At 31.3% G+C, this 27,234-nt stretch overlaps 1 protein-coding gene and 1 long non-coding RNA gene across 2 annotated transcripts; both read left to right on the top strand.

Annotated features, from left to right (window-relative positions):
• LOC143054035 (leucine-rich repeat-containing protein 14-like) lies at positions 1–18,935 on the top strand. Its single transcript, XM_076226887.1, has 8 exons — positions 1–62; positions 6,208–6,477; positions 7,193–7,332; positions 8,337–8,441; positions 8,996–9,103; positions 11,198–11,330; positions 16,814–16,889; positions 17,743–18,935. Exons 2-8 carry the CDS (start codon positions 6,218–6,220, stop codon positions 18,565–18,567), a joined length of 1,647 nt encoding a protein of 548 aa, XP_076083002.1. The 5' UTR covers positions 1–62; positions 6,208–6,217; the 3' UTR covers positions 18,568–18,935.
• LOC143054036 (uncharacterized) lies at positions 12,691–14,820 on the top strand. The gene is made up of 2 exons (XR_012971548.1): positions 12,691–13,666; positions 14,111–14,820. It is a non-coding gene; the product is annotated as an uncharacterized LOC143054036 (long non-coding RNA).
• Positions 18,936–27,234: the final 8,299 nt, after the last annotated feature.

Below are 27,234 nucleotides of genomic sequence, written 5' to 3'. Positions count from 1 at the left end.
TAATCTTACGAAATTATCAAGTGATTGGAAAGACAATGTAGCAGATAAAGACTAATTTTCCTGTAATTTCTGCTTTTGTTCTACGAAAAGAAATATGTCTTCCTGTTTCCAGTTTCAATATCAAACTTCTGATAACTATGACCGTCATTTTAAGTGTATTTTCACTCTCACTTTTGATTTAAACTAGTTGAAAATTATCTAGAAATTTATATTACTGAATTTTCACATTGTTTACTTTCTTTCTATAATGTTCTTGTTGTGATAGATTCAAAACAACTTGTATGTGCATGATAGTCTTGTGTACTGGAGGGCTCTGGTTTACTCTCAGACTGGCCAGGTCAAAATTAAAATCTTTGAAAATAATTTCGTAGTTACTGCTCCTTAGTCATTAGTACAACATTTCGTATTTAAAACGATTATTCATTGTTTTGTCATCATCCTCGCATCATAATGATATTATTGTAAGGTATGGTGTTGTTGATCTTACCTTCAGAATTTGATTGTATAAATTAAATCCCTTATCAAGACACATTGTCATTTTTGGGATACGATTGCTTTCAAGCAATCTGTAGACTTATACCAGTGGCTCAGAGCATTGCCCTCACGTCAATCGTTTTATTCTAAACATCTCAGATTCTTATGATTGTCTTGTTTTAAAAGGTAAAAACAAACAAAGGGATTGAACTTAAACAACTTTACTATAATGTTCTTTTCATGATCTTCATGTTTGATATTTCTTATGTGCGTTTTTTTTTTGTGTGTTTTGGTCTGTTTTTTTTAAACTGTAAGCAATAGGTTAACTTTTTATTTGTTGTATGGAAGGATTGTAAGCTGTACATGTCTGTCTGGCATGGTTCATCTGACCTTGACCTAATTTTCATGGTTTATTATTCAATGTTTAGTTTTCTTCATTAAGTTTATTCTTAGCAATAGGTCAACTTTATATATATATTTAGTGTATTAAATGATTGTAAGATGTACATGTATTTCTTGTTTAGTTTATACACTGTGTATCTTCGTACAGCAGATATAGGTACCAATTCAAACGGGCATAATCGATTTTGAACTGACACAGTAACGAAAATCTTTGTTTTGTTTTATCAACATTCAGTGTGATTTCTCAACATCTGAAATTCCTGCTCCAAAATAATTTTTGCATCGATTTTTTTCCTATTTATAAGACAACTTTTACATTCTAATAAGAACAATTAACTTGTAAATGCACAAATAGTTGTGAATATCAACATCAACTTTCAATTTCGATACAATTGTCGAGACTTTTACATGTTTTATCTGAAAGAAAGCTAATACAGGGCAAAAGTAATAGTTACCAATCATAAACCTACCTGTGATTACTCATTCCTTTCAACTTTTTGGGTAGTTAACGAGTATGAAAATTTTGTTTTTGTGTAGGTGTACAGCAACTTAACTATGCACCTTACAGAAGGATATATGTGGTCAGCTAAACACCGTACACAACATTTCTTTTCGGAATAAAATATTGAAAAAAACATACATGTATGCATGAAAGATTGCAATGCCAATTATTGATACAACTATACTTATTACACACGCACAGTGGCCTTTTGTCAGAAAAAGAGTTGCAATGAATATAAAATTATATCGGATGAGACGAGTGCCATTTCTTTGACACATATTTGCACATGTTTTTAGTAATCGTTCTTGTTTTGGGAAAATAATGAGACATCTCTAATCATCAACCTACGACCAAATCATTTCTTAAAATAACAATTATGTTTAGATTGAGGTACACATTGATATTATGTGAACAAAACATAGATTTCTGTTACCGTGTGTGGTCAAAATTGATCATGTCTGCTTGGTTAGTACCTATATCTGCTGTAATGATCATACACAGTGTTATATGGCTTTGACTCATTGTCTTGGATCATGTAAAGTTTATCATGTTTATGTGATAGTTGTTTAGTAAAGCTTCATATTTAGGACTATCAATATAATAGCAATGATTAGTACAGAAGGCAAGACATTTCAGCATGTTCACTCTTGTTTATATAGATTAGACTGTTGGTTTTCCCATTTTTACACAGGTCATTTTTGGGACCCTATCTAACTTGCTGTACCATGTGTATAGTGAGAGCCAAGGATCTGTGTTGAAGACTGTACTTTGAAGTATAATGGTTTACTTTTACAAATTATGAGTTGAAAAGAAAGTTATCTCATTGGCACTCATACCACACTTTCTAATATCTATCTATAGAAATAAAGTGCACTAAACTAAACAGTATACTCTGAACCATACCATATAAAAAAGAAGATGTGGTATGATTGCCAATGAAACAACTATCCACAAAAGACCAAAATGAAACAGACATTAACAACTATAGGTCACCGTACAGCCTTCAACAATGAGCAAAGCCCATACCATATAGTCAGCTATAAAAGGCCCCAATGTATGCTGAAAGAGCAATTTTGGTGTGGTTTAATATATATACATTGTATGGTGTGGTTTGTATGGTGTGGTTTGTACATTAGTCATTACTCGTTCACCATCCATACAATGTTTTCATTAAATAATTCATACCAATCCATCACTTGATTCTCCATAAATACATGTACCAAGGGTAACATTGAAGACACTTCAGCATCCTTTTTGGAAATTTTGGGACCAAGTCAATTTCTCACCTAATTTTTCTTCTCTCTATTACATTGTATTCTGATTATATATATATAATATATATTTTGAAAAATAAGAGAATTGTATTATAATACATGTAATACATAAAATAGATATTACTATATCTGCTGTAATGATCATACACAGTGTTATATGGCTTTGACTCATTGTCTTGGATCATGTAAAGTTTATGTGATAGTTGTTTAGTAAAGCTTCATATTTAGGACAGAGATGGGTCCGATTACTTTCAATGTAATTGATTAAATTACAATTACTTTGTCATTTGTACGATTAAATTAAATTAATGATTACATCATTTCTGAACGTATCTGATTAAATTAATGATTACATTGGCAAAGTAATCATGATTACATCTGATTACAATCAATTTAAAAACAAAACATTTTGAATGATGTGAATGAATAAATGTTCAATATAACTATAGCATTTTTGAGAAAGTATTTTATTTGGTTCAATTATAAAATGATAACTTCAAATTAAACTTCATCTATTTAAATAAACACCAAATTTCACTACATATATATATACATTACACTTTATCACCAATGATCTGAATTATTTTGAATTAAATTTAATAAAGATATATCACAAGCGTTAGCCTTTCAAAAAGGCTATTCGACTCTTAGCTGATGAAAATAGAAAGCGCTCTCGCTTTGTAGATTAATTCATTTACTAGAATAGCCACGTGCATCAATCTGCAAATTTTACCACACACGTGACGTCACACGCTATGAATTATTATCGTTTAACGGTTGTTGTTTACTCCAGAAGATTCGACTATTTATAGATAAAGGTTACCTGTGTAAAATCTAATTGCTAAAATAGAGAGGACAAATCCAATACTCTACGGGATTGAAGGACATTTACTTGGTTTGGATTGTCCTAACCAATCAATAAACTTTCATTATTCACGTCTCGTAATATCTTCCAATCAGGAAGCAAGAAAAATTCACGCACTATCTGACCATCGTTCAATTCTTAAATAATCAAGAGTATTTTTGTTTGTCTTTTGACCTCTTTCATAATTTATATGTATTCCAAGTTGCAGTTTATGGAAGTTTAAATATGGTTGAAATAAAGTTATTGTTATTGTAAACAATATGTAAGTACTAAAAATCATTGCATTTTACACATGTTACATGTCCAGTCCAAATACAAAAAAAAATTTAAACAACATATTTGTCCAACTTTTAATTTAGTTTGTGCTAATTAGATAAATTTTCATGTCTGATTTATCTTTTATCATATATATTTCCCTACAGCTATACTCAATTGGTAATTGCAATAAAAACAAACCTTAATTAGGCTCCTACCTGTCAATTCATAGTTGACAAAAATCACAAAAATTAACAAAAGATTATAATTCAGGGTTAAAGAAAAGTATTACTTGAATATATAACAGTTATTATCAAATGTTAATATGAAGATCATTATAAAACGATGAATATACAATTCAATTCAATATTTTATTTACATGTATGTACAATATCTTTTACCAAGATAAAAGGTATATAATTGTATTATATGCCTCTGCTTAGGCTAATGATGAATTTTCAATACTGTAACAGTTTATTTTTTACTGAAGTAGACATGCTTAAAGTAAGCAAACCATTTTAGTATGTTTAAAATTTATGAAATATGAATAACAAATGACCAAAAACACAACTTTTGATTTTTTTTCATTGTAATCAGAATGTAATCAAAAAGTAATTGATTAAATTAAATTACATGTAATCAGATTTTTGGCTGATTAATGATCACACTGATTACTTGAAAAATTGTAATCAATTACAGCTGATTAATGATTACAATTACAATTACCCCAAGTCTGATTTAGGGCTATCAATATAATAGCAATGATTAGTACAGAAGGCAAGACATTTCAGCATGTTCACTCTTGTTTATATAGATTAGACTGTTGGTTTTCCCATTTTTACACAGGTCATTTTTGGGACCCTATCTAACTTGCTGTACCATGTGTATAGTGAGAGCCAAGGATCTGTGTTGAAGACTGTACTTTGAAGTATAATGGTTTACTTTTACAAATTATGAGTTGAAAAGAAAGTTATCTCATTGGCACTCATACCACACTTTCTAATATCTATCTATAGAAATAAAGTGCACTAAACTAAACAGTATACTCTGAACCATACCATATAAAAAAGAAGATGGTGTGGTTTGTATGGTGTGGTTTGTACATTAGTCATTACTCGTTCACCATCCATACAATGTTTTCATTAAATAATTCATACCAATCCATCACTTGATTCTCCATAAATACATGTACCAAGGGTAACATTGAAGACACTTCAGCATCCTTTTTGGAAATTTTGTGACCAAGTCAATTTGTCACCTAATTTTTCTTCTCTCTATTACATTGTATTCGGATTATATATATATGATATATATTTAGAAAAATAAGAGAATTGTATTATAATACATGTAATACATAAAATAGATATTATAGATATGACACATGTGTTTTATTTTTTTAGAATACTATCGAAATACAACTACAATGTATGCTCTATTACACTAAAACTAGAACATGAACATAATGGATGGTGAAATCTATAAAATCAATATTTAGGCATCTGGAAAAGAATTCACAGAAATAAGACAGCTATCCAAATGACTAAGCTACAGTACAGTCTTCATAAATTAACAACAAAAAGAATAAGATACCCTTTACAATAATGTCATAAATAGTGCAAGAATCGAATTGGTAATTTAAAAAACATACAAAAATAATAGCTATATTACCCATGATTAACACTAAAATTGTTGAGTTCATGCCCATATACCTACATTAGCTAATGCCCATATACCTACATTTGTGCATAGCAATGTTATTGTTTGGTTCAATATAACTTGATCAAGTATTAATAATTGATTTTATCTTAATGACTGCTGATTTGTTTTGGTGCTGAAGTGTCCTTTCTCGTTTCCAATTTGTCAGATGCCAATTTGTTTGTGTACGGAACTGTCTAGAATTCAATACCAAGTACTATTCATGTATTACCATTGACAAGAGCAGCACAAGTATAAAAAGATTTAATCCATATTGGTACAAAAATAATTATACCCCACATAACAATGCAAATCCTCATGAGTCTGAGACAAAAACCCAACCAAAGAGAAGACAACAGCCAAATTTAGGCTGCTAGGCCACCTATGGGTCTTCAACGCAGCGAGAAAATGCCGTACTCTGACAAAAAGTGTTAAACTGTGCATACTTTTACATGTAGCATTATGGCTAAATGTTTTAATGTAGGAAAAATAACCAAATACTGTGTTTGTTTCAGTAGACAGTTGGATTTTTGACTATTTAAAGGAAATCAATATAAACTCCAGCCATTCATTGGTCTCATTAAATTTCAGTTTTTTTCAAAGTGAATGAAATCAAATATTTACCCCACCAAATGACATTAATTGTATAATAATGATCTAACATGTTGAATCTTCTGCATAAAAAGATGTTGCTGTAATCATTCAATTTTATCTTTATCGTTTTCTTTTTTTTCTTTCAGAGTATTGACAATGTTTAAGGCATTAGATAAAGTGAACTATAACACACTGAACCTCAACAAACCTAAGGAACCAGTCAAAGAGATAATTAAACCAATTTCATTGGTTCAGATAAGTTGCCGTGTGATCAACAGATGTGATGGATTGACCAATCATGCGATACGTTGTGTACCAATACACTTAGCAGAAGATTTACTCAGGGCAGCAATAGAGAAGGCACAACCTAATGCTATCAGTGCTATCATATCAAACTGGCCACATACAGAATTATGGTAAGTTTGTCAAACTTGTCTTTTTTAAAGAATGTGCATAGAAATTAAGAAGAAAAAAATGACATTCCAAATGGATTGGCAGTGTGTGTTTCTCCCCTCCCCCTCCACCAATAAAAACTGACTTCCACGAAATAGCACAATATTCATGATACAAATGTAAGTGACTTTAAACACCAATCAATCAACCAATAATATTCAGCTTCACTTGGTTTTAATGTACTAATTACTGCTGTTCACAGTTTATTACAATTGTAAACATAAATGCATTCAACTGTAAACATGGTAAAGCCTTTACTTCTATGTACTGGTTCAAAATTTGCAGTTGTACACATATTTTAAAATACAATACTATTTGTACACACATTAATACAGTACTAGTTGCACACATACATGTATTACTAAAATTGTACACATATAAGTACAGTTGTACACATGTATCTACATATGTACACATATTACATGTATTAATACAGCTACACACAATTTGCTTTAGTTGTTCATATGCACACATAGTACTTCAGCTATTCACATTTTACTATACATGTGGTTGTTTGAATTTATCTTTGAATTTATTGTTCATATTTTACTACACATTTTCATTGTTATTCTATGGTAATATTAAAATGATTAATTCAGATTTTTATAACCTACTCCAGCTCTATAGTTTATGTTTTACTGTAAGAGGCAAAGTACATTGAAGTTACTTCTATTTTAGTTTTAAGGATATATTACCAGCCAAGCACCATGATATATTTGAAGAGGAAATGGGCCATGATTTGGTAGTGTTCAGAGGAGTGATCAACAGAACTAAATATTGTAAACTGAAATCTATTGACTTCAGAGGACTTAAATTAAGTAAGTTTCAAATTATAATAATAAATACTGGAAATTCAGAAATAATTGTGAAAAATTCAACAGGGTACTAATCTCAATAATTTAAAATCACATTTTATTCTAAAACGACAAAATTGTAATGATAAATGCACCCAATAAATTTTGAATTTACGGTATCTAAAAAAATCTGACCCATATGGTTCAATTGACAGTTTCACAGAAAAACAATTTAATTAAACCGATCTTTCGTCTCTCCCGTCCTCCACGCAACATATATCAGAAAACAGGGTCGATAAAAGATTTGTTTTTAATTAGATTGAAAAAATGCTATAGTATTCACTATTGTATTTGATAGCAATAAGAATTAATAAGTATAAAAAAGAAGATGTGGTATGATTGCCAATGAGACAACTATCCACAAAAGACCAAAATGACACAGACATTAACAACTATTTGTTACCAAACGGCCTTCAACAACGAGCAAAGCCCATACCGCATAGTCAGCTATAAAAGGCCCCGATAAGACAATGTAAAACAATTTCGGTATAGTTTAGTCAAAACAGATGTGAATTATCAGAATGATTTTAAAAAAGGTAATAGATATAAGTTGTTTCAGGGGCAGCAACACTGTATTTTTGGTAGGGAAAATTGAATACAATTTGTAGCAGGCAAAGGACCATGAAATTAGATTTTTTTCCCTAAAAGATCAGATATTACTGAGAAAAAGATTAGCAGAGGTCCAAACACCTTGGCTACTAAAATTTGCTCTAGGACTTAAATTTTTAATCTAATAAGTTCATAGTGCTAATATTAATCTTTCATATTGTGGCAATTGTGGCCCTAGATGGAAAATGTTAGTCTTTCCCCTTGTGTGTACACATGGTGTAGATGTGTAATATATAGTATGTATTTGTTTTATAGATGTGAACACATGGTGTAGATGTGTAACATATAGTATTTATTTGTTTTATAGATGTGTACACATGGTGTAGATGTGTAGTATATAGTATGTATTTATTTTGAAGATGGAACATTCTGCAAGTTGATTGTACAGATGTGGCCTATTTTGTCATTAAAGAAATCACAACAAAAAACAAAGAATTTAGTGAAAACAATAGTCAAAAATGCTGGTAAATGATTTTTTAAGTGTGGCAGACAACTGCTGATGTAATTCTGTGCATACAAATGAAAGGAGATTTTGGGTAGACCTGAATAAAACAGTAACTTAATTACATGTACACCAAAAACCAGAAAACATCTATCCTTTTGCGTACAAAAAAAAATGAAAGTTCAAATTGGAAATTACACACAATTTTAAGTCCTCTGGAAATATCAGAATTTTTTTTGAACATTTACGTTAACCAAAATACCAAACTTGACCTACAAAAAAACACTATAGTATTCCATCTAAGATTTACTTAGAATGTTGTAAAAGGGAAGTATTTTGTATGTAACTTGTAAGTGCTTTTCTTTTGGATACCATAGTTGTAAAAATTAAGTTTCATTTTACTAGAAAAATATCAATACCTTTTGAAAATAGAATATCAAGATTTTAAGTGTTTTTGCATTATTAAAGAAAAGCAATTTGGATCTATGAAATTTAATGTATTTTAAGTATGAAAAGAAGTAATAAATTTATTGATTTTCAGTGTCAAAAAATGTTATAATTTGAAATATATTTTAGGTGTGAAAAGAAGTCGTTTAACAGATGAAATTTTGCCAAAAATGTTGGAAGATCTGCTGTGTCACGAGATGGTTAAAAATTCTACATTCTCTATATACATTCCTAAAGGTAAATAACTCCACATTCTCTTTACACATTCATAAAGGCAGATAACTCCACATTTTCTATATACATTCCTAAAAGTAGATAACTCAACATTCTTTATATACATTCCTAAAGGAAGATAATTCCATATTAGCTATATACATTCTTAAAAGTTGATAATTCCACATTTTCTTTATACATTCCTTAAGGTAGATAACTGCACATTCTCTATATACATTCCTAAAGGTAGATAACTCCACATTCTCTATATACATTCCTAAAGGTAGATAACTCTACATTCTCTATATACATTCATAAAGGTAGATAACTCTACATTTTCTACATACATTCCTAAAGGTAGATAACTCCACATTCTCTATATACATTTATAAAGGTAGATAACTCCACATTCTCTATATACATTCCTAAAGGGAGATAACTCCACATTTTCTATATACATTCCTAAAGGTAGATAACTCCACATTCTCTATATACATTCCTAAAGGTAGATAACTCCACATTCTCTATATACATTCATAAAGGTAGATAACTCCACATTCTCTATATACATTTATAAAGGTAGATAACTCTACATTCCTAAAGGTAGATAACTCCACATTCTCTATATACATTCCTAAAGGTAGATAACTCCACATTCTCTATCTACATTCCTGAAGGTAGATAACTCCACATTCTCTTTACACATTCCTAAAAGTAGATTACTTCAGGTTACAAGAGCACAATTATTTGTTTACATTTTACCGGCAAGTTTTTTACCCCAAGATCTGAGTACCATCCTATACGGCTTCTGATTGGATGATACAGGATTGGAATTACATTTAATCGAAAGTTTATCCAATTAGGATAAAAATTGGCAAAAGTCATATTCACAGTTTACGAAGTATAGAAAATATCTTCCATCTCTGCACGTCGTAGCCATTAAAAATAGGCCTTTTCCATTAAGCGAAAAAAATAGACGATCTTTTTCGACTGCATTTTAAGTCAATTTGAGCTGCATGACCCTATATATTTTTTTGGTTGTAATGCAACACTGGAATTTCTAGTAACAGGAACTGCTTCCCGTTTTTCCCTAGTTTGTGTTGTCTTTGAGAAAAAAAAATATGGAACACCAGTGGTACCCTATGTAAAATGCATTACGAATAATTGCGCTCTTGTAACCTTCACATTCTCTATATACATTCCTAAAGGTAGATAACTCAACATTCTTTATATATACATTCCTAAAGGTAGATTATTCCATATTATTTATATACATTCTTAAAAGTAGATGACTCCACATTCTCTATATACATTCCTAAAGGGAGATAACTCCACATTTTCTATATACATTCCTAAAGGTAGATAACTCCACATTCTCTATATACATTCCTAAAGGTAGATAACTCCATATTTTCTATCTACATTCCTAAAGGTAGATAACTCCACATTCTCTATATACATTCCTAAAGGTAGATGACTCCACATTCTCTATATACATTCCTAAAGGTAGATGACTCCACATTCTCTATATACATTTCTAAAGGTAGATAACTCCACATTCTCTATCTACATTCCTAAAGGTAGATAACTCCACATTCCCTATATACATTCCTAAAGGGAGATAACTACACATTCTCTATATACACTTCTAAAGGTAGATAATCATAGTGTTAAATGTCAGGGCTTTCCCAAAATGAATTGAAAAAGGGGGTTCTAAATGCACTTTTTATTAAAATTTGATCAGTGTTGGTTATTTTGATCATATTATATGAAATAATGAATTGTAATTTCTTGCATGACATGATTAAATAAAATAATGCCTTCCCAAACCCTCCCATTTTAAATTTTTTTCTATAATAGGGAGTTGGAAAGCTCTTATTATTTTACACAATCATGCATATAACTTCATTATATTACTCTCTAAAATTATTCATTTTTTCGAGAATTTTGACTTTGTAGATTTGCCTAGGTCTTCCTACAAGCCTATAGAAACCTTGTTAATCGCTCAACACTTAAATTTGTGCTTCATACATTTGTACCCACCAAAACCTCAAAAATTGGTATTCTACAAATAAAAATGAATCCACTAAAATTTTAATTCTGATCTTTATATTTCAGGAGAAAAAATGACTGTGAAGATGGACAACTTACAGTTTTCTACAAACAGGACATTCTTCATGGATTACCTCATATGCAATGGACTGCGGTCAATTACACCTTTGTCTATCTCTGTGTCTAATATTTGTATCAAGTAAGTGATATTTTGGTTAGAGCAGTGCTTGCCTTAGAGCTTATTAGCATCATTGAAATTGTGATGAGGGTCTGGATGGAAAGGGGGAGGGTCTTTCATTTCTGTAGTCTTAATTTCTTTGCCAATTATTTTCTATTATTTATTTTTTTGCCTAAATTTTCTCTATTATATTATTTTTATGTCCATTTTTTCTTTATAATGTAAATCCCAGCAAGACCTTCAATTAACGTGTGATGCTTTCTGATATGATATCCTTATAAATTGTGATGCTATAATTTCTAGAAAGAAGAAGGTATTTCAAAATCCTTATTTACCTGGATGCTTGATAAAAACATTTAGGACAACACTTGTTAATGGTGTGAAAGTGGTTTTTGAAAGACAACTCTTGTGGTTGATCTAAAAACTTTTCGAAACTTTATTTTCTAGGGTCATTGAGAAAGACCCAATTTTATGACCAGAGTGACTGTCTAATATTGCCTTCAGGGACATATACCCAAAGCCCATAGTACAAAACACATCTGGTATGATGCATGAAAAAAAGCAAGATATCAGGGGAAAACTTTTGAATTATGGTTTAAAATCATAAGTATTAAAACATAATCATAAGAAAAAGTTATTTCTATGGATCGTTTATCTTCCCTGCAGGGAACCTTAAATATTTAAATGGATCGTTTACCTTCCCTGCAGGGAACCTTAAATATTTAAATGGATCGTTTACCTTCCCTGCAGGGAACCTTAAATATTTAAATGGATCGTTTACCTTCCCTGCAGGGAACCTTAAATATTTAAATGGATCATAAAATGGAGAATGGGAATGTGTCAAAGAGACAACAACTTTACCAAAGAGCCCAAGGCCACCATTTAGCGTTTTTATCTTATTTTGTTAGATAAGAACTACTGGTAAGCAAACACAACTGATTGCAATTTAGTTGAAATTAGAAAATAAAGAGGGTATATTTTTTAAAGGCAGTGCTTTAAGGCCTGACTTTCAAGTCATGAGGTTCATCTTTCCTTACGCAAATCTTTGCTGGGGGTCATTTTGCAAGAAATAGATCCGGAAATGTTTAAATTTCTCCTCTACTTTTTGTGGTATGTATTGGTTTTTGTTCCTTTCATTTACATTGGGAAATAAAGAAACGATTAGTGTGTATTGTTCGTTTTAAAAATCTGTTTATCAATGTGTCTTTTGCATTATAAGCAGTCAATCTGATTACAAACTATCATTATTCGAATTCCGTGTGGAAAGAGGTCCGTTCAATTTCGAGTACCATTTGCGATCTAAAGATATTTTAAAATCATTTCACTCGTTGATATAACATGATATTATAATTAAAAGTCGACTGATCGTGAATTTTATTGCATAATATACAATTTAAAGTATTTCTGTACGTGAAGCCGTATGACGTTATAGTTATTTCGGTCTCGGTTATGTAAAATATGAAATTATCGTTCCTGAATAGGGTTCCACTAATTAAAGACAAGAAGCGTCAAAAAGTGATAAGAAGCGACAATAAAATTAAAATAGCGATAAGAAGCGACAATATAATTAATTTAGCGAGAAGAAGCGTCAAGAAGACTATATAGCGACTATACATAAATAAAAAAAATGTCATTGCAACAACTTATTCCCCATAGATATTAAAAAAAACATGCATTATTTTTTATTATAGGGGCGGTTATAAAACATTTTTTATATTACTGTACATTGATAGATAAAAATATGTTTTTATTAAGAAGAAAGGGATTAGTTTTTATTAGATATAAAAAAAAAATATATTTTATGCACACGCTAAAAATTGGCCATCAAAACAAAAAAAAATCAATTTCCTTTTAAAGAATTTATTGAATCAAAACCATGCAATATCATTTCCTTTCTAACAGTGAAATTCTTCTTTTTCATAGGGACATATTTGATAGGTGTAGCTTCACCCTATCACATCAAATGAGAATAGCCTCGTGAGAGAATTACGATTCGCTTGTCCCTTGTTAGTTATTGTCGCTTCGTCACTAAATTAAACTTCTTGTCGCTGTGTGTCTCTAAAATTCTTCTTGTCTCTTATTAGTGAGACCAGTCAGTTCCGTCCTTAACTTCCGTTTTTGCACTGCAAAACAATCACACAATTAACGATGCCTAGTCCTTGTTGGTGTGTACCTGAGTGTCATTTAAGAGGAGGACTTGCATTTCTAAATGACTTAATAAGAAGGAAAAGTTGGATCAACGCCATGGCTCAAACGTAGATTGTCATGTGCGATGCAATCGTAGAACCCATATCAATCAGCTGTTGTTTGCAAGGCACATTTTACTGAAAACGACTACGTTCAGGAAACTATTCATGGTAAAACTTTATTTTCTTTAAGAAATATATACTGTTATTTATATAATCGCCATGCAAGTAAACCAAAGTCTGTTTGCAACCGCAATTATCGTTTTAGAATAAAAAGGGGGGTGAATTCAAGACGTCATAACTTTTGGGATTACGATTCAATATCATCTGTTTGACATTTTTTGGTTAATACTACAATTGTATGGTTTTTCTACAAGAGATATATTATACTGATAATTATTTTAGCAGTAATTATGTAAATTTCGGTTGTAATGACAATTAAGAATTCATGAGCTATGCCTCGGGCTTTCTTGACAAATATCAATGACAATGTAAACAGGAACAAAACATTGACATGAATGATGCTCTCCACCTATGTTATAGTTATTTAGGTATGTGTGTTGCACAAATCTTTCACAAGTTTCAAAAAAGCTAATGTTATAAAACTTTTTTCAGGGCACATACCCACTTTATAGAGACTTGTTTACTGCCATGCATTCCCATCCTAATTTCATGCACCATTTGTAAGCAAGAGACTGAATGGTTTACAACATTAAAAATCAGGACGGTGTCCCGTTAAACCAAAAGAACTAAACTGGATGAATATTGTAGGAGAAATCTAGAGGAAAGTTTTGATTTGTGAAATTGGTTTTCCTGAACAGATGTACATTCATCCTGCAGGAAAGATTTATAACTGTCCACCACCAACTGACGAGCTAATGTTGAGCTTCACAGATGGAATTACTCAAACACCATAAATGCCTATGTTTTCAGCACAGATTTCACAAATCATGACACAGCTGTGCATTTTTATGCCCCACCTACGATAGTAGGGGGCATTATGTTTTCTGGTCTGTGTGTCCGCTCGTCTGTTCGTCTGTTCGTCCGTCCGTCTGTCCCTCTTCAGGTTAAAGTTTTTGGTCAAGGTAGTTTTTGATGAAGTTGAAGTCCAATCGACTTCAAACTTGGTACACATGTTCCCTATGATATGATCTTTTTAATTTTAATGCCAAATTAGAGTTTTTACCCCAATGTCACGGTCCACTGAACATGGAAAATGATAGTGCGAGTGGGGCATTCGTGTACTGGGGACACATTCTTGTTTATACCTGTTAAGAGTCGAAAACTAAATATTATTTTTATATAAATAAACATATATTGTGTCATTTTAGAACTTATATTTTTCCAAAGGATGCATGAATGAAAGTAGTGAAACTCATTTTGCTTTGATATATAGATTTGAATTACAATTGTTCATGTTATTGTAATGCATATAAAAATAAGGAGATGTGGCACAATGTAAATATATGATATTCTGTGAGTTTATCAAACTAAAGGGGATAAGAAATGGGTATAAGCAGTTACAGGACTGTACTACTGTACAATCTCCAACAATGAGAAAAACTCATACTGTAAAGAGAATTTCATATTTACAAGTAAGTTTTGTTTTTGCATTGAATAATTTTCTTCTATTGTCTTAAAAGCAAATATGGGAAGTGGTTAAAATGCTAATGAGACAGCTTTTATGGCCACCAGATGTCATTGTTACCTTGATTAAACACTCCTTTTTAGCTCACCTGACCTGACTCATCACTTGGTTTCGTCGTCCATAAACTTTTACAAAAAATCTTCTCTGAAACTACTGTGCCAAATTTAACCAAACTTAGCCAAAATCATCATTGCGGTATCTAATTTTAAAAATGTGTGGTTAGATCCGGTCAACCAACCGAGATGGCCACTATGGCCAAAAATAGAACATACTGGTAAAATGTAGATTTTGGCTTATAACTCTGAAACCAAAGCATTTAGAGCAAATCTGACATGGGTGAAATTGTCTCTTCAGTGAAGATCTATCTGCCCAGGAATTTTCAGACAAATCTGACAACCCGTTGATGGATTGCTGCCCCCAAATTAGTAATTTGAAGGAAATTTTGCAGAGTTTGGTTATTATCTTAAATATTATTATAGATAGAGATAAACTGTAAACAGCAATAATGTTCTGCAAAGTAAGATCTACAAATAAGTCAATATGACCAAAATTTTAAGTTGACCCCTTAAAGAGTTATTGCCCTTTATAGTCAATTTTTAACAATTTTCATAAATTTTTGTATTTTTTGTTAATTTTAAAAAAAATATTTTCAACTGTAAATACTGGGCCATGTTTATTATAGATAGAGATAATTGTAGCACCAAGAATGTTCAGTAAAGAAAGATCTACAAACACATCCCCATCATCAAAAACACAATTTTGTCATTTTATATGTGTCTGTTGTTTAATATGCACATAGACCGTCCAAGGTGAGCGACACAGGCTCTTGAGAGTCTCTAGGTCATTAATACAGGTAGATAACTTTATCATGTTTATACTGAAAAATAATTTTGCTTGGAGGGAGAATTTTAAAAAAGTTCTGTCTTCAAAAGAGTTGACATGTTACTATGTACATTAACCATTATGTTACTTGATGTTCTAGCAATACACACAGAACGGAGACTAGTCAATCTTTGTGAATTATTTTTCATAGGATAGGAGTAATTGAATATGTGTATAAAATCAATAACTAAAAATAGTTTTATTTACATTAAAAAGGAAAAGTTCTTATGTCTTAAAAATGCATTTCATGGCGAGGTACAGAAAATATACTGTAAACAGTAGACTATAGATATAGGTGAACTAGGTACAAGAGAACTCTAAATCTTAAATACTACAAACCACCTCTGTTCTATGGAAGATAATGATATAACTGGACTAGAAATACACACAATCTGTAATTAACTGCCTTTACAGCGCTTTCGCGCTTTGATTTTATAGGGGGAGGGGGAAGATTTAAGCTCTGAAGAGTCTGAAATTTCTTCAGTAGATAAAGTATTCAATGTTCTTGAGAATTAAGTTAATTTCTTTTTATAACGCTTTCACTAAGATAAACTTTGACAGTCACGTCATTTTTGAATTTATATTAAGTAAGGATAAACAGAATTGTGGGAGAAAATAAAAAATACCAAATTAAGAAAAAGCCAAAACAAAACAGTCAGTAATGAATTCTGACATTGCTTCAGAATATATTTAAAAGTTTTTTGTGTCCTTTTAATTTATTGAATTGAGTTGACTAATGTAGTCCTTATAATTAAATTTTGCTATATGTTTATACATTTCTTTTGTAGGTCTGATTTAATGATTGGAGATGATGTAATGGACTGCTTAGCCCCTTTTATTGTCTTGAGGGGCTTAGACCCAGAGGTTTGTCTTAGATTTGATATCTTAATTTGACCTGAGAGGCTTCAACCCAGAGATTTTGCCTTAAAATGCTGTTGGGTATGAGCCAATGCTCTGTATTGAAGACTGTACATTGACCTATAATGGTTTACTGTTACAAATTGTGACTTGGATGGAGAGTTGTCTCATTAGCACTCAAACCACATCTTCTTACATCTTTATAATTTATTTTATCGAAAGGCTTCATCCAGGAGGTTTGACCTCAAATAGATAGTCCTGTTAATTGTCCTTTGTGTCATAAAATGATAACTCATTTAATTGTTTTGAGAGGCTTAGACTCTGCAATTTGTCTTTAAAAGAAATGCCCCCATTTATTATCTGCAGTGGCTTGAATCCATAGGTTTTCATATAACTTGTGGGATACCATTTTTTTTTTTAATTTTATGGGTCAAAAGTAAACACTAATTCAATAGTATAAGGAATTGTTTAATGTCTATTTGCTTTTATTTATTCTTCAGCAAAACCATGAAATCAAATATCCACAAACATTGAATTTTTCCTTAATCAAAGAAAATGGGAGGCAACTTAAATAAGTGAATCTTCTGTATGGATATATAAAAATTGCCACTGGACATTAAGCGAAAAAAATCAATCAACAGTAGCCATTAGATTTAATTAAAGCATTATGTAAATAATGAAAAGTATAAAGTCAACAGCTTTAAGGCAGCAACTGAAAAGCACAAATAAACAGAAGATTTCTAAAGACTTTTAAACAGTCATGAACAAAAAGCAAATGTCTATACATTATTTTTAGTCTAAATCACCCAGGGTACATAATCATATAAACAAACAAAACAATATATTATTTATTTTTCAGAACATTGAAGGAATTGAGCTGAAGCAACTTGAAGAGGGAATTTTCTTTCTTGTAGCATCAGACCTTCAGAAATTTAAAAACGTTCGTGCTTTAGATCTTCAGGACTGCAATATTTATTTACAGGAAGGTCGAACGAGAAGTAGAACAGCATTACGGAATAAAATAGTGGAAACTTTGAACTGTTTCTCGAACTTAATTCGATTGGATCTAAGCTTTAATTACCTTCTTGGTTGTCTTGGTGAGATATTAACAGCATTAAAACAACCCCTGGAATTTCTCAGTTTAAGGGGATGTGACTTGAATGAAAATGACCTGTCATGTTTGACAAAGTCTCTACATGCAAATCATTTAAAGGAACTTAATTTAAGTAAAGTGTGCCAATTTTCTATCTATGACAATGATAGGATATCGCCTATGTTTTTGTTAAAGATCACAAAACATTTTTCTAATGTAAAAATTCTAAGCCTAGCACAGAATCATTTACCTGATGCTTCAGTGTCAGAATTTTGTCATATTTTACGCCATGATTTGAAATACCTTAAAGTTCTGGACATTGCAGGGAATATACTGACAGAAGAGAATTTAACTGACATTACAAAAGCTCTAGCTCACATTAAATCAATGCAGAAATTCCGTCTGACTTGTACAAACAATTTATTAGAAGATGCCATGGGGCCTCTTGATGGTGGAAATAATCAAGAAGATCTGAAGAAGAAATTTTGTGGTGTTCTATCCTGTCTTGGTCGGGATGATATAATCGTGGACATTGTTCGTCTTTCTTATGCAATATTTGTGGACTTAGTGGATATAATGGACCCAGAGTGAAAAGTCATGGACCCAGAGTGAAAAAGTCATGGACCGGGAGTGAAAAAGTCAGTCTGTTTATATGCAATATTTATACAGTTGGTTGATAAAATGGAACCAGAGTGGATTAAATATGTCAAAGACAAATCGGAGAGTATTTAGATGGCATTTCTTAGTAAATGGGAATACATGAATTTGTTTGACAGTAGAGAGGATGCAAATCTGGTTTGATTTGTCAATAGGATATATGTGCAATTATTCGACCTATTGTAACATGTGTAAAGTGAGAACTTTTGGAGTATTCATAGCTGACATTTATTATTTCTTAAATGAAGCAGAAAAAAAAAATGTCAGTAAAAATATGAGTTTATAAATAATGTTCAATTTTGTTGGTGCATTACAAGTTGTTTACTTTTAGGGTTTTGAAATAACAAAATTTAGTAATTGATCTCGGTTTCAGCTTACAAATATTGGACAGTATGAAACTGGTTTGGCCCCTCAACATGTAGTGTCTTTACCATTTCTAGGTTTTCTTTGAACATTTTTTTTCTATTTTCTGAGGAGAGACTGTTGTTAGTGATTGGTGTTGTCTGTTGCACATAAAGAAAAATATCTGATCAAACTACCTTAAGAAATTATTTTGACTTTTTTTTTAAAGGATGTACGCTACTCTTTATTTTTTTTTTACTTTGGTCAGATATTCAGAATTGTCTAGTCTTTTCCATATAGTGTCAATAAAAGATTGCCAGCTTATTATCCCCGACTCCCCCCCCCCCCTTAATTTTCTACCATGTCTTAATAGACTTTTAAAAGCCATTTTTGAAAATCTTCAAAATCCTTGTTAATTTAAAAAAAAAATTGGTGTCAATGTTAAATGCATAAAAAATCCATAGAAAATCATTTCCAGCCAAATTTTCAATAAAATATACACAGACCTTTAAATTTTTTTTCTGCTTTCTGTTTTTTTTTATACATACTATCAATTTAACCAGTCTTTTATCAGGCTTGTTATATGAAACAGGAGCCAGCATCATTGAGATAAGTGCATTGTCATCAGGTCATGACTGTGATTTTCATACAATATTATTACCGATGTCATTTCAACTGACTGAACGTTTTAATTTGCATAAGGACAGTCTATTTGAAGATGTGTGTGATAAGGATGCTGCCAATGGAACAACTTTCAACCGTCATGACAATAGTTATGATAGTCCCAAAGATGTGGATTTTAGAAACTAAAGTTTACTGTATGACCTTTAATAATGAGCAAAAGCCATACAATATACTAAGATTTAAAACAGTCAGGGGTACTACTTGTATAGTTATAAAAAGCAAATACATGTTATTTGTAATATATTTATGTCGGATTTTGGATAAAAGTACACTATGCTTTATTTAAAAACACTCCGTCACACATGTGAAACAAGATTATGTACAATAGGCCGTTTCAGATTCTAAAGGACTATTGGTATTTTTATGCCCCACCTACGATAGTAGAGGGGCATTATGTTTTCTGGTCTGTGGCTCCGTTCGTCCTTCCGTCTGTTCGTCCGTCCGTCTGTGAGTCTGTTCGTCCGTCCGCCCAGGTTAAAGTTTTGGTCAAGGTAGTTTTTGATGAAGCTGAAGTCCAATCAACTTGAAACTTAGTAGACTTGTTGCTTATGATATGATCTTTCTAATTTTAAAGCCAAATTAGACTTCTGACCCCAATTTCACGGTCCACTGAACATAGAAAATTAAAGTGGGAGTTTCAGGTTAAAGTTTTTGGTCAAGATAGTTTTTGATGAAGCTGAAGTCCTATCAACTTGAAACTTAGTAGACTTGTTGCTTATGATATCATCTTTCTAATTTTAAAGCCAAATTAGACTTTTGACCCCAATCTCACGGTCTATTGAACATGGAAAATAAAAGTGGGAGTTTCAGGTTAAAGTTTTTGGTCAAGGTAGTTTTTGATGAAGCTGAAGTCCAATCAACTTGAAACTTAGTAAACTTGTTGCTTATGATATAATCTTTTTAATTTTGAAGCCAAATTAGACTTTGGACCCCAATTTCACGGTCCACTAAACATAAAAAATGAAAGTGGGAGTTTCAGGTTTAAGTTTTTGGTCAAGGTAGTTTTTGATAAAATTGAAGTCCAATCAACTTGAAACTTAGTACATATGATCCCTATAGTATAATCTTTCTAATTTTAATACCAACTTAGATAATTACCCAATTTCACGGTCCATGGAACATGGAAGAGGATAGTGCGAGTGGGGCATCCGTTTACTTTGGACACATTCTTGTTATTGTTTGTAAAGCTTTTACCGTAGCCCAAAGAAGCTAGAATCGTACAAAAAGCTCTAGATTTCACTTCACTATACTCCAACAAAGGTCAAGTGTATATGTTTTACCCCCGTTTGTCCGCCAACATAAGATAACTAATGTGTCTTGTTCTCCTTATAAGCTCACTTCTGTCAGCACATGACCTCCATTATCCGATAACTTTTACACATCTTATCCATTGAAACAAAGAGACAATGAGAGAAAAACTTATCCACATCTATTATTAAAGTTTGTCCCACGACCCCGCCTTTACTTGGTATTTCCTCTGATTATTCAATGACTAATTCACAGTGATACGCGGCCAAAAGCTGTAGTTCGAGTAATTCGATATAAACACCCCCTAACAAGAATGTGTCCATAGTACACGGATGCCCCACTCGCACTATCATTTTCTATGTTATGTGGACCGTGAAATTGGGATAAAATCTCTAATTTTGCATTTAAATTAGAAAGATAGTATCATAGGGAACATGTATACTAAGTTTCAAGTTGATTGGACTTCAACTTCACCAAAAACTTTAACCTGAAATTTGCACTATCATTTTCTATGTTTAGTAGACCGTGAAATTGGGATAAAATCTCTAATTTGGCATTTAAATTAGAAAGATAGTATCATAAGGAACATGTATACTAAGTTTAAAATGATTGAACTTCAACTTAATCAAAAACTACCTTGACCAAAAACTTTAACCTGAAGCGGGACAGACAGACGAACGAACAGACGGACGAACAAACGAACGGACGCACAGACCAGAAAACATAATGCCCCTATTCTATCGTAGGTGGGGCATAAAAATGTAAAGGAAACAGTAGTATACCGCTGTTCGAAAGTCATCAAACGATTGAGAGAAAACAAATCCGGGTTACAAACTAAAACCGACGGAAACAACACAAATAAGAGGAAAACAACGACATAAAGGCAACAGGAGTATACCGCTGTTCGAATTTCATAAATTGATTGAGAAGAAAACAAATCCGGGTTACCAACTAAAACTGATGGAGAAACACATCAAATACAAGAGGAGAATCACGACACAACAGAAACACAACACTAAAATGCAACACACACATAAACGAACTAAGAATAAAAGTCACCAACATATTTTGAGTACATTGTACAAAAAATATTACAGACAAGCTTATACATAAGATGGTTAATTAAAAAGTACAACCACATGCAAAACAGGATTGGGCTATTTCTTTAGGTCGTTGAAGGTTATATTGCTCTCACACTGTTTCGGTTCTTGTACATCATTGGCTTTGAGAGAGTTCCGGATGAAGGTAAATCCAGAAGAGCGTTGTTGTTTTAATATTTTGCCAGCTACGTATTATCAAAATTAATGTTTCGTATGTGCCCGCCAAAAATAATAACGCTAGATTTATGAAACTGCAAAACTGATAATGAAAAATGAAAAGCTTTGCACTAATAGAATAATGATTGATTATGGTTTGTCGTTTTTCTGATGCTAAGTTTAGAGAAAACCACTGAAAATATTAAGTCAAAATTATATAGATATATAAACGAATTCAGAATAAGCTTTTTATAGTTTATGACAAACAAACATATATGTTTAATGTCGCAAGTACTTATTGCAGATATAAAACTCTATTTTAGATTATGTTAAGTCAACTTTTTATTATAATAATCATTCAACAATATAATATTTTCGATTGGTTGATTTCTAGCATGAAATATAATCTAACTAGTTATACAAAAAGTAATATATGTTTATCTTTAGATTGTAAGCGTTGCTTTTTCTAATTAATATATTTTTAAACAATCAAATGTTTATTGACCTCTATTGAAAATCCGACTAAAGTTTTTAATTCCGTGGAATTTAAAACATGCTCTTAGAATGTTCCTTATTTGAGGATTTAGAACCATCTGCCAAGATTCGGATCATTTCCTGACTCCTTTCCCGAAGTTGCAATATTGCATAACACAAATCGTGTATTGGCTACAACGTGGATGACGTAGTCAAACTGACTGTTATATATATTCTATACCTCAATCACATCACTAAAAAGTATTGTTTTACTCCAACAGTTATGAGTGATATACTCTATGGCATCAGTTACATATTTCTCACTCTATTATTACAATCGCATTTAGGTAAGTAAATATATCAACATCCTTTGTTTCATTTTACAAATTTATCAAACTATGGCCAATACGTCTATATTACATATATGCATATTATAAATTTAACACCTTTTGATGCTTCGGTGATATTTTTGCTCTGAATAATCAATCAAAATAACACTTTATAAATTTCGTTTGTTCAAAGAGCCCTCTGGATAAACTATCCTCAGGAAAGTATAAACTCAAACATATAAAAGATAAGAATGAGTATAAAACTAAAACACACGCCAAGTTTTAAGCCCAAAATTAACCTAAGAATTGTTTTAGATAATTAAGAATTCCCTTAGTATACTGCGAAATGTATCCATGGATACTTACTTTGAAAACCTGATAATAACAGCAGTACTTGCCTTTTTCTAAATTTTAACATGAAAAACTCGATACAAAATAAAAACAAAACAGATTTTTTTAGGCCCCTATTGTTAATTTTACATTTGTCCTTTGGACTTTCATTAGATCCGTATATTTTCAAAGTGGTGCTCAATACTCACGTCTGAAGTGACTCTTTATATTTCACTGAACGTAATTTATGTACTGTAAATTTAGAAATTATTGCGTACATTTATTATTGCGATTTTGTATTTTTTTACAAATTAAAGTATAAATGTCATGGATTTCGTCACCATAAATCACTAAATACCTGTACTCAATTATTGTATTCACAGAATTTGCTTTGGACGTTTAGGTATAAACGTAGACACCTTAATACAAACGGGATATCGCATCATATTTTAACGGTGATATTGTTTATAGAGTCCGTAAAATTAGATACAATCCACGAAAACGTATTGATCTTTTCATTAAAAAGTATTACAACAATACTGAAACCCATGACAAATAAAACAGTGGAAGTCCATAAAAACTAACAAAATCAAACGCTACCGATCAACTATTTATTAAAGGTTAAAAATTAATTGTGTGTAATTTAACCTATAAATATTGTATTGATCGGTTCTAAATTTGTATTTAAATTTAATGATTTGAAATGTAAAATTAAATAAAAAGTAATGTGTTTCTATACAGTTATGCATTCTTATTGTCTAGCATTCTGTCGATACTTCTGTTTTAGTGTTGCACAAAGTCATATTTTTCTCACACCATTTACGACGTCGACACTTAATCTTTTGGAATGTGTGCTGATTCCTTTTAAAGTATGGGAAGGCATAATTCATTTGTTTGTTGATATTGACTTTGAGCTAGCTTTCAGTAACTTCCAGTACTCTTAGATCGGTCATATGTGTCTTTTTTTTTCTTCATTTTATAGGTTGTTTTTGTGCCTCGTGCCAACGTATCCAATTGTTTTATACAATTTATTCTAATGTTGTGCTCCTAAATCACTGCCCAAAATTAACGAGAGAGCTTAGCATTAGAAAATGTTTAAACCTGACACATTCCGTATGTACCTGTCCCCAGTCAGGAGTTGTTAATTCGTTGGTTATCGATGGTTGTAATCTGTCATATTTTAGTTTTATTTGTTTGAATTGTGTTATTTGATGATAGATTCGGTGTTATTTTTTTTTATTAATCTTAATCATAGCTGGTAGAAAGTTAACCATTTCCATTTCCATTTCTGACATTCGTCATTGTGTTCATGTCAGGTAAAAACCCGATGTTAATTGAGTCGAATTACGTTATACCATTTCACAGAAAGCTATTCATACAAATATGTTTAAAATTGTCTACTAGTATTAAGTAAGTAAGTAAGTAAGTAAAACTTTATTTTGATTCGGCATATTGAAAAACATTTCAAACATAAGATCTGAGCTTTTCACCGAATATAAAAACATATGCAATAACAAATAAAACAAGGCATGCAGCATGCAAATAATAATAAAAAGCAGCACCACATTTAACTCTAGCATATACATGTATCTTGCTAAATACCAAAACATAAATATGAAGCACTAATACAGGAATTAATTTTTTAAATTTTCAGTTTTCAAAAGGTAAAAATTTCAAATCTTGTAATTATTAAAATGTAAAAACAAAATGTCAGTTGCAATGCAAGCTGTTAATGCAGCATAAAAAGCATAAATAATGTAACACAGGTTACCTGCAGGCAGAGCAAAAACAGTCTGTTCCACTCCAGGACTGAACAAGACTTCTAAAATGTGAGAAGCTGTTAACAGTCCTGAAGTGGTCTGGTAAGTTATTCCACAAAGAAGCAGCAGCAACGGTAAAAGATTTTTTTTTCATATGAGGTAGTTCTTACCTGTGGTATTTCCAAAATATTACTGTATCTAAAAGAATATTTAGTGTGTTTAATTTGGAGTAAATTTTGTAAACATATTAAAAGGAGCCAAATTATTTAAAATTTTATAAGTCTCAAGTGCCATTGTCCTGATCCGTCTTACTTGTAGGGTTGGAACCTTTGCGTTCTCAAGAAGAGTTTCAGAGGATGATAAATAGTCGTCATATACAAATCTTAATGCTCTCTCTTGTATTTTTCCAGTTTTTTAGAATTTTTCTCTGCATGTACAAAAATGCCAAGTCAAAGGGCAAAAATTAATATTACTCAAAATGAAAGTATGAAAGATAGTAAGTTTATTTAATCTGTTTAAAAAGCATCCAACTCTCTTTAGAACATTCAACTGTTGTGATGCCTTTCTACACAAGTTACTTATATGTGCATCAAATTTTAGTTGGTAATCAATATTAATTCCAAGCAACTTGACGGTTTATTCACATGATAAAATATTTTGCTGAATTTGTATAGATAGATTGTTTGCAAAGGTTCTTTTCCCTACAGCAATAACTTGAAACTTATCAGGATTTGCCTGCATCTTATTTTCTTAAAACCAATCAATCAGCACTTGAGACTCAAATTCTAATATGGATATGAGATGGTAATAATCCGGACTACTAAAAGACAGAGTATTGTCGTCAGCATAGTTGTGTAAGGTACTATGTTTAACAAAATAAAAAATATCATTTATGAAGACATTAAATAAAAGGGGCCCCAATATAGAACCTTGGGTACCCCCTTTTGGATGTCAGTCCAGCTACTCAGAATACTGTTTACGTTAATTTGCTGTTTTCTGTCAGAAAGGTATGATTTTAATAAAGATACAGAATGTGGAGAAACACCATATGCTAATACTTAATCTAGTTAAATATCATGAGGTAAGCAGTAAAAAGAACTGCAGCTATATAATTTTTTTTTATCTAAGGCTTTACGCCAGTCTTCCAGTTATCTGAGCAGCATAATCTGACATCCATGTCTTCTATGGAAAGCACATAGGTAAGGATTAAAAATGGAATCAAAGAAATCATATAACTGTATTTCAAATATCTTTTCATAAAATTTTGAAAAATTAGGTAACACACTGACTGGTTATAGTTTGATTTCAGTAGTGGGTCGTTCATTTTATGTAAGAGTGTAACTTGGGCTTCTTTAAGTCTATCCGGAAATATACCCTTGTCTACAGTCAAATTTATAAGACTGGCCAGCCGAGGTGCAACAACAAAATTACTTCCTTTAACTATTTTTGCTGGTATCCCATCTGCTTCTGTTGCTTTTTTCACGTTAACTTCATTGATGATTTTTTCCACTTTTTCTGATGTCACCTTTTGAAATTTAAATTTTGTATCTGTTTTCAAGTGATTTTTTTTCATGTATTGCATTTATGCTATGATGGTTTAATGGATCATATGTAACATCATTTCCTATCTTCTCAGCAACAGTAGCAAAACATTTATTAAAATATCTGATACATCTTTTGAATTATTTATAATTTTATTTTCTTCAAATTAAATAGTCTTTTGCCCTTGGGATTTGCAATTTTAAGAAAACGGTTTGACAGTATTCCAAAAATCAGCACTTTTTGATCCTCCAGAACAGCGTTCTAAAAAATATATTTTCATAGATTTCCTTTAATTTATTTACCAAATTTCTTTGCTGTCTGAATTTTTCCCAAGTATTATTATTTCTTTTTTTGGTGAACTGAGAAAATATCATGTTTTCGGTATACGGCTTTTTTTAATTCTCCATTCATACATGGAAGAGGACTTTTTCTGGGATACCATGACTTCAAAGGTGCATGTGTGTCTAGTGTGCTAATAAAGTTATTTTCATATGTTTGGTAGATCTTATTTACCTGTTCTGCAGTTGTTACTCCATCTACAATTTCAATCTTAATTTTAGCTATATCATTATTAAATTTCTCAATATCAAAATTTGTATAGCTCCTGTATACAATTTTTTCATTCTGCTGTGCAGG

This window comes from Mytilus galloprovincialis, chromosome 12, assembly GCF_965363235.1.
Source record: "Mytilus galloprovincialis chromosome 12, xbMytGall1.hap1.1, whole genome shotgun sequence".
NCBI lineage: Eukaryota > Metazoa > Mollusca > Bivalvia > Mytilida > Mytilidae > Mytilus > Mytilus galloprovincialis.
This window is presented reverse-complemented; position numbering and strand designations above follow the sequence as displayed.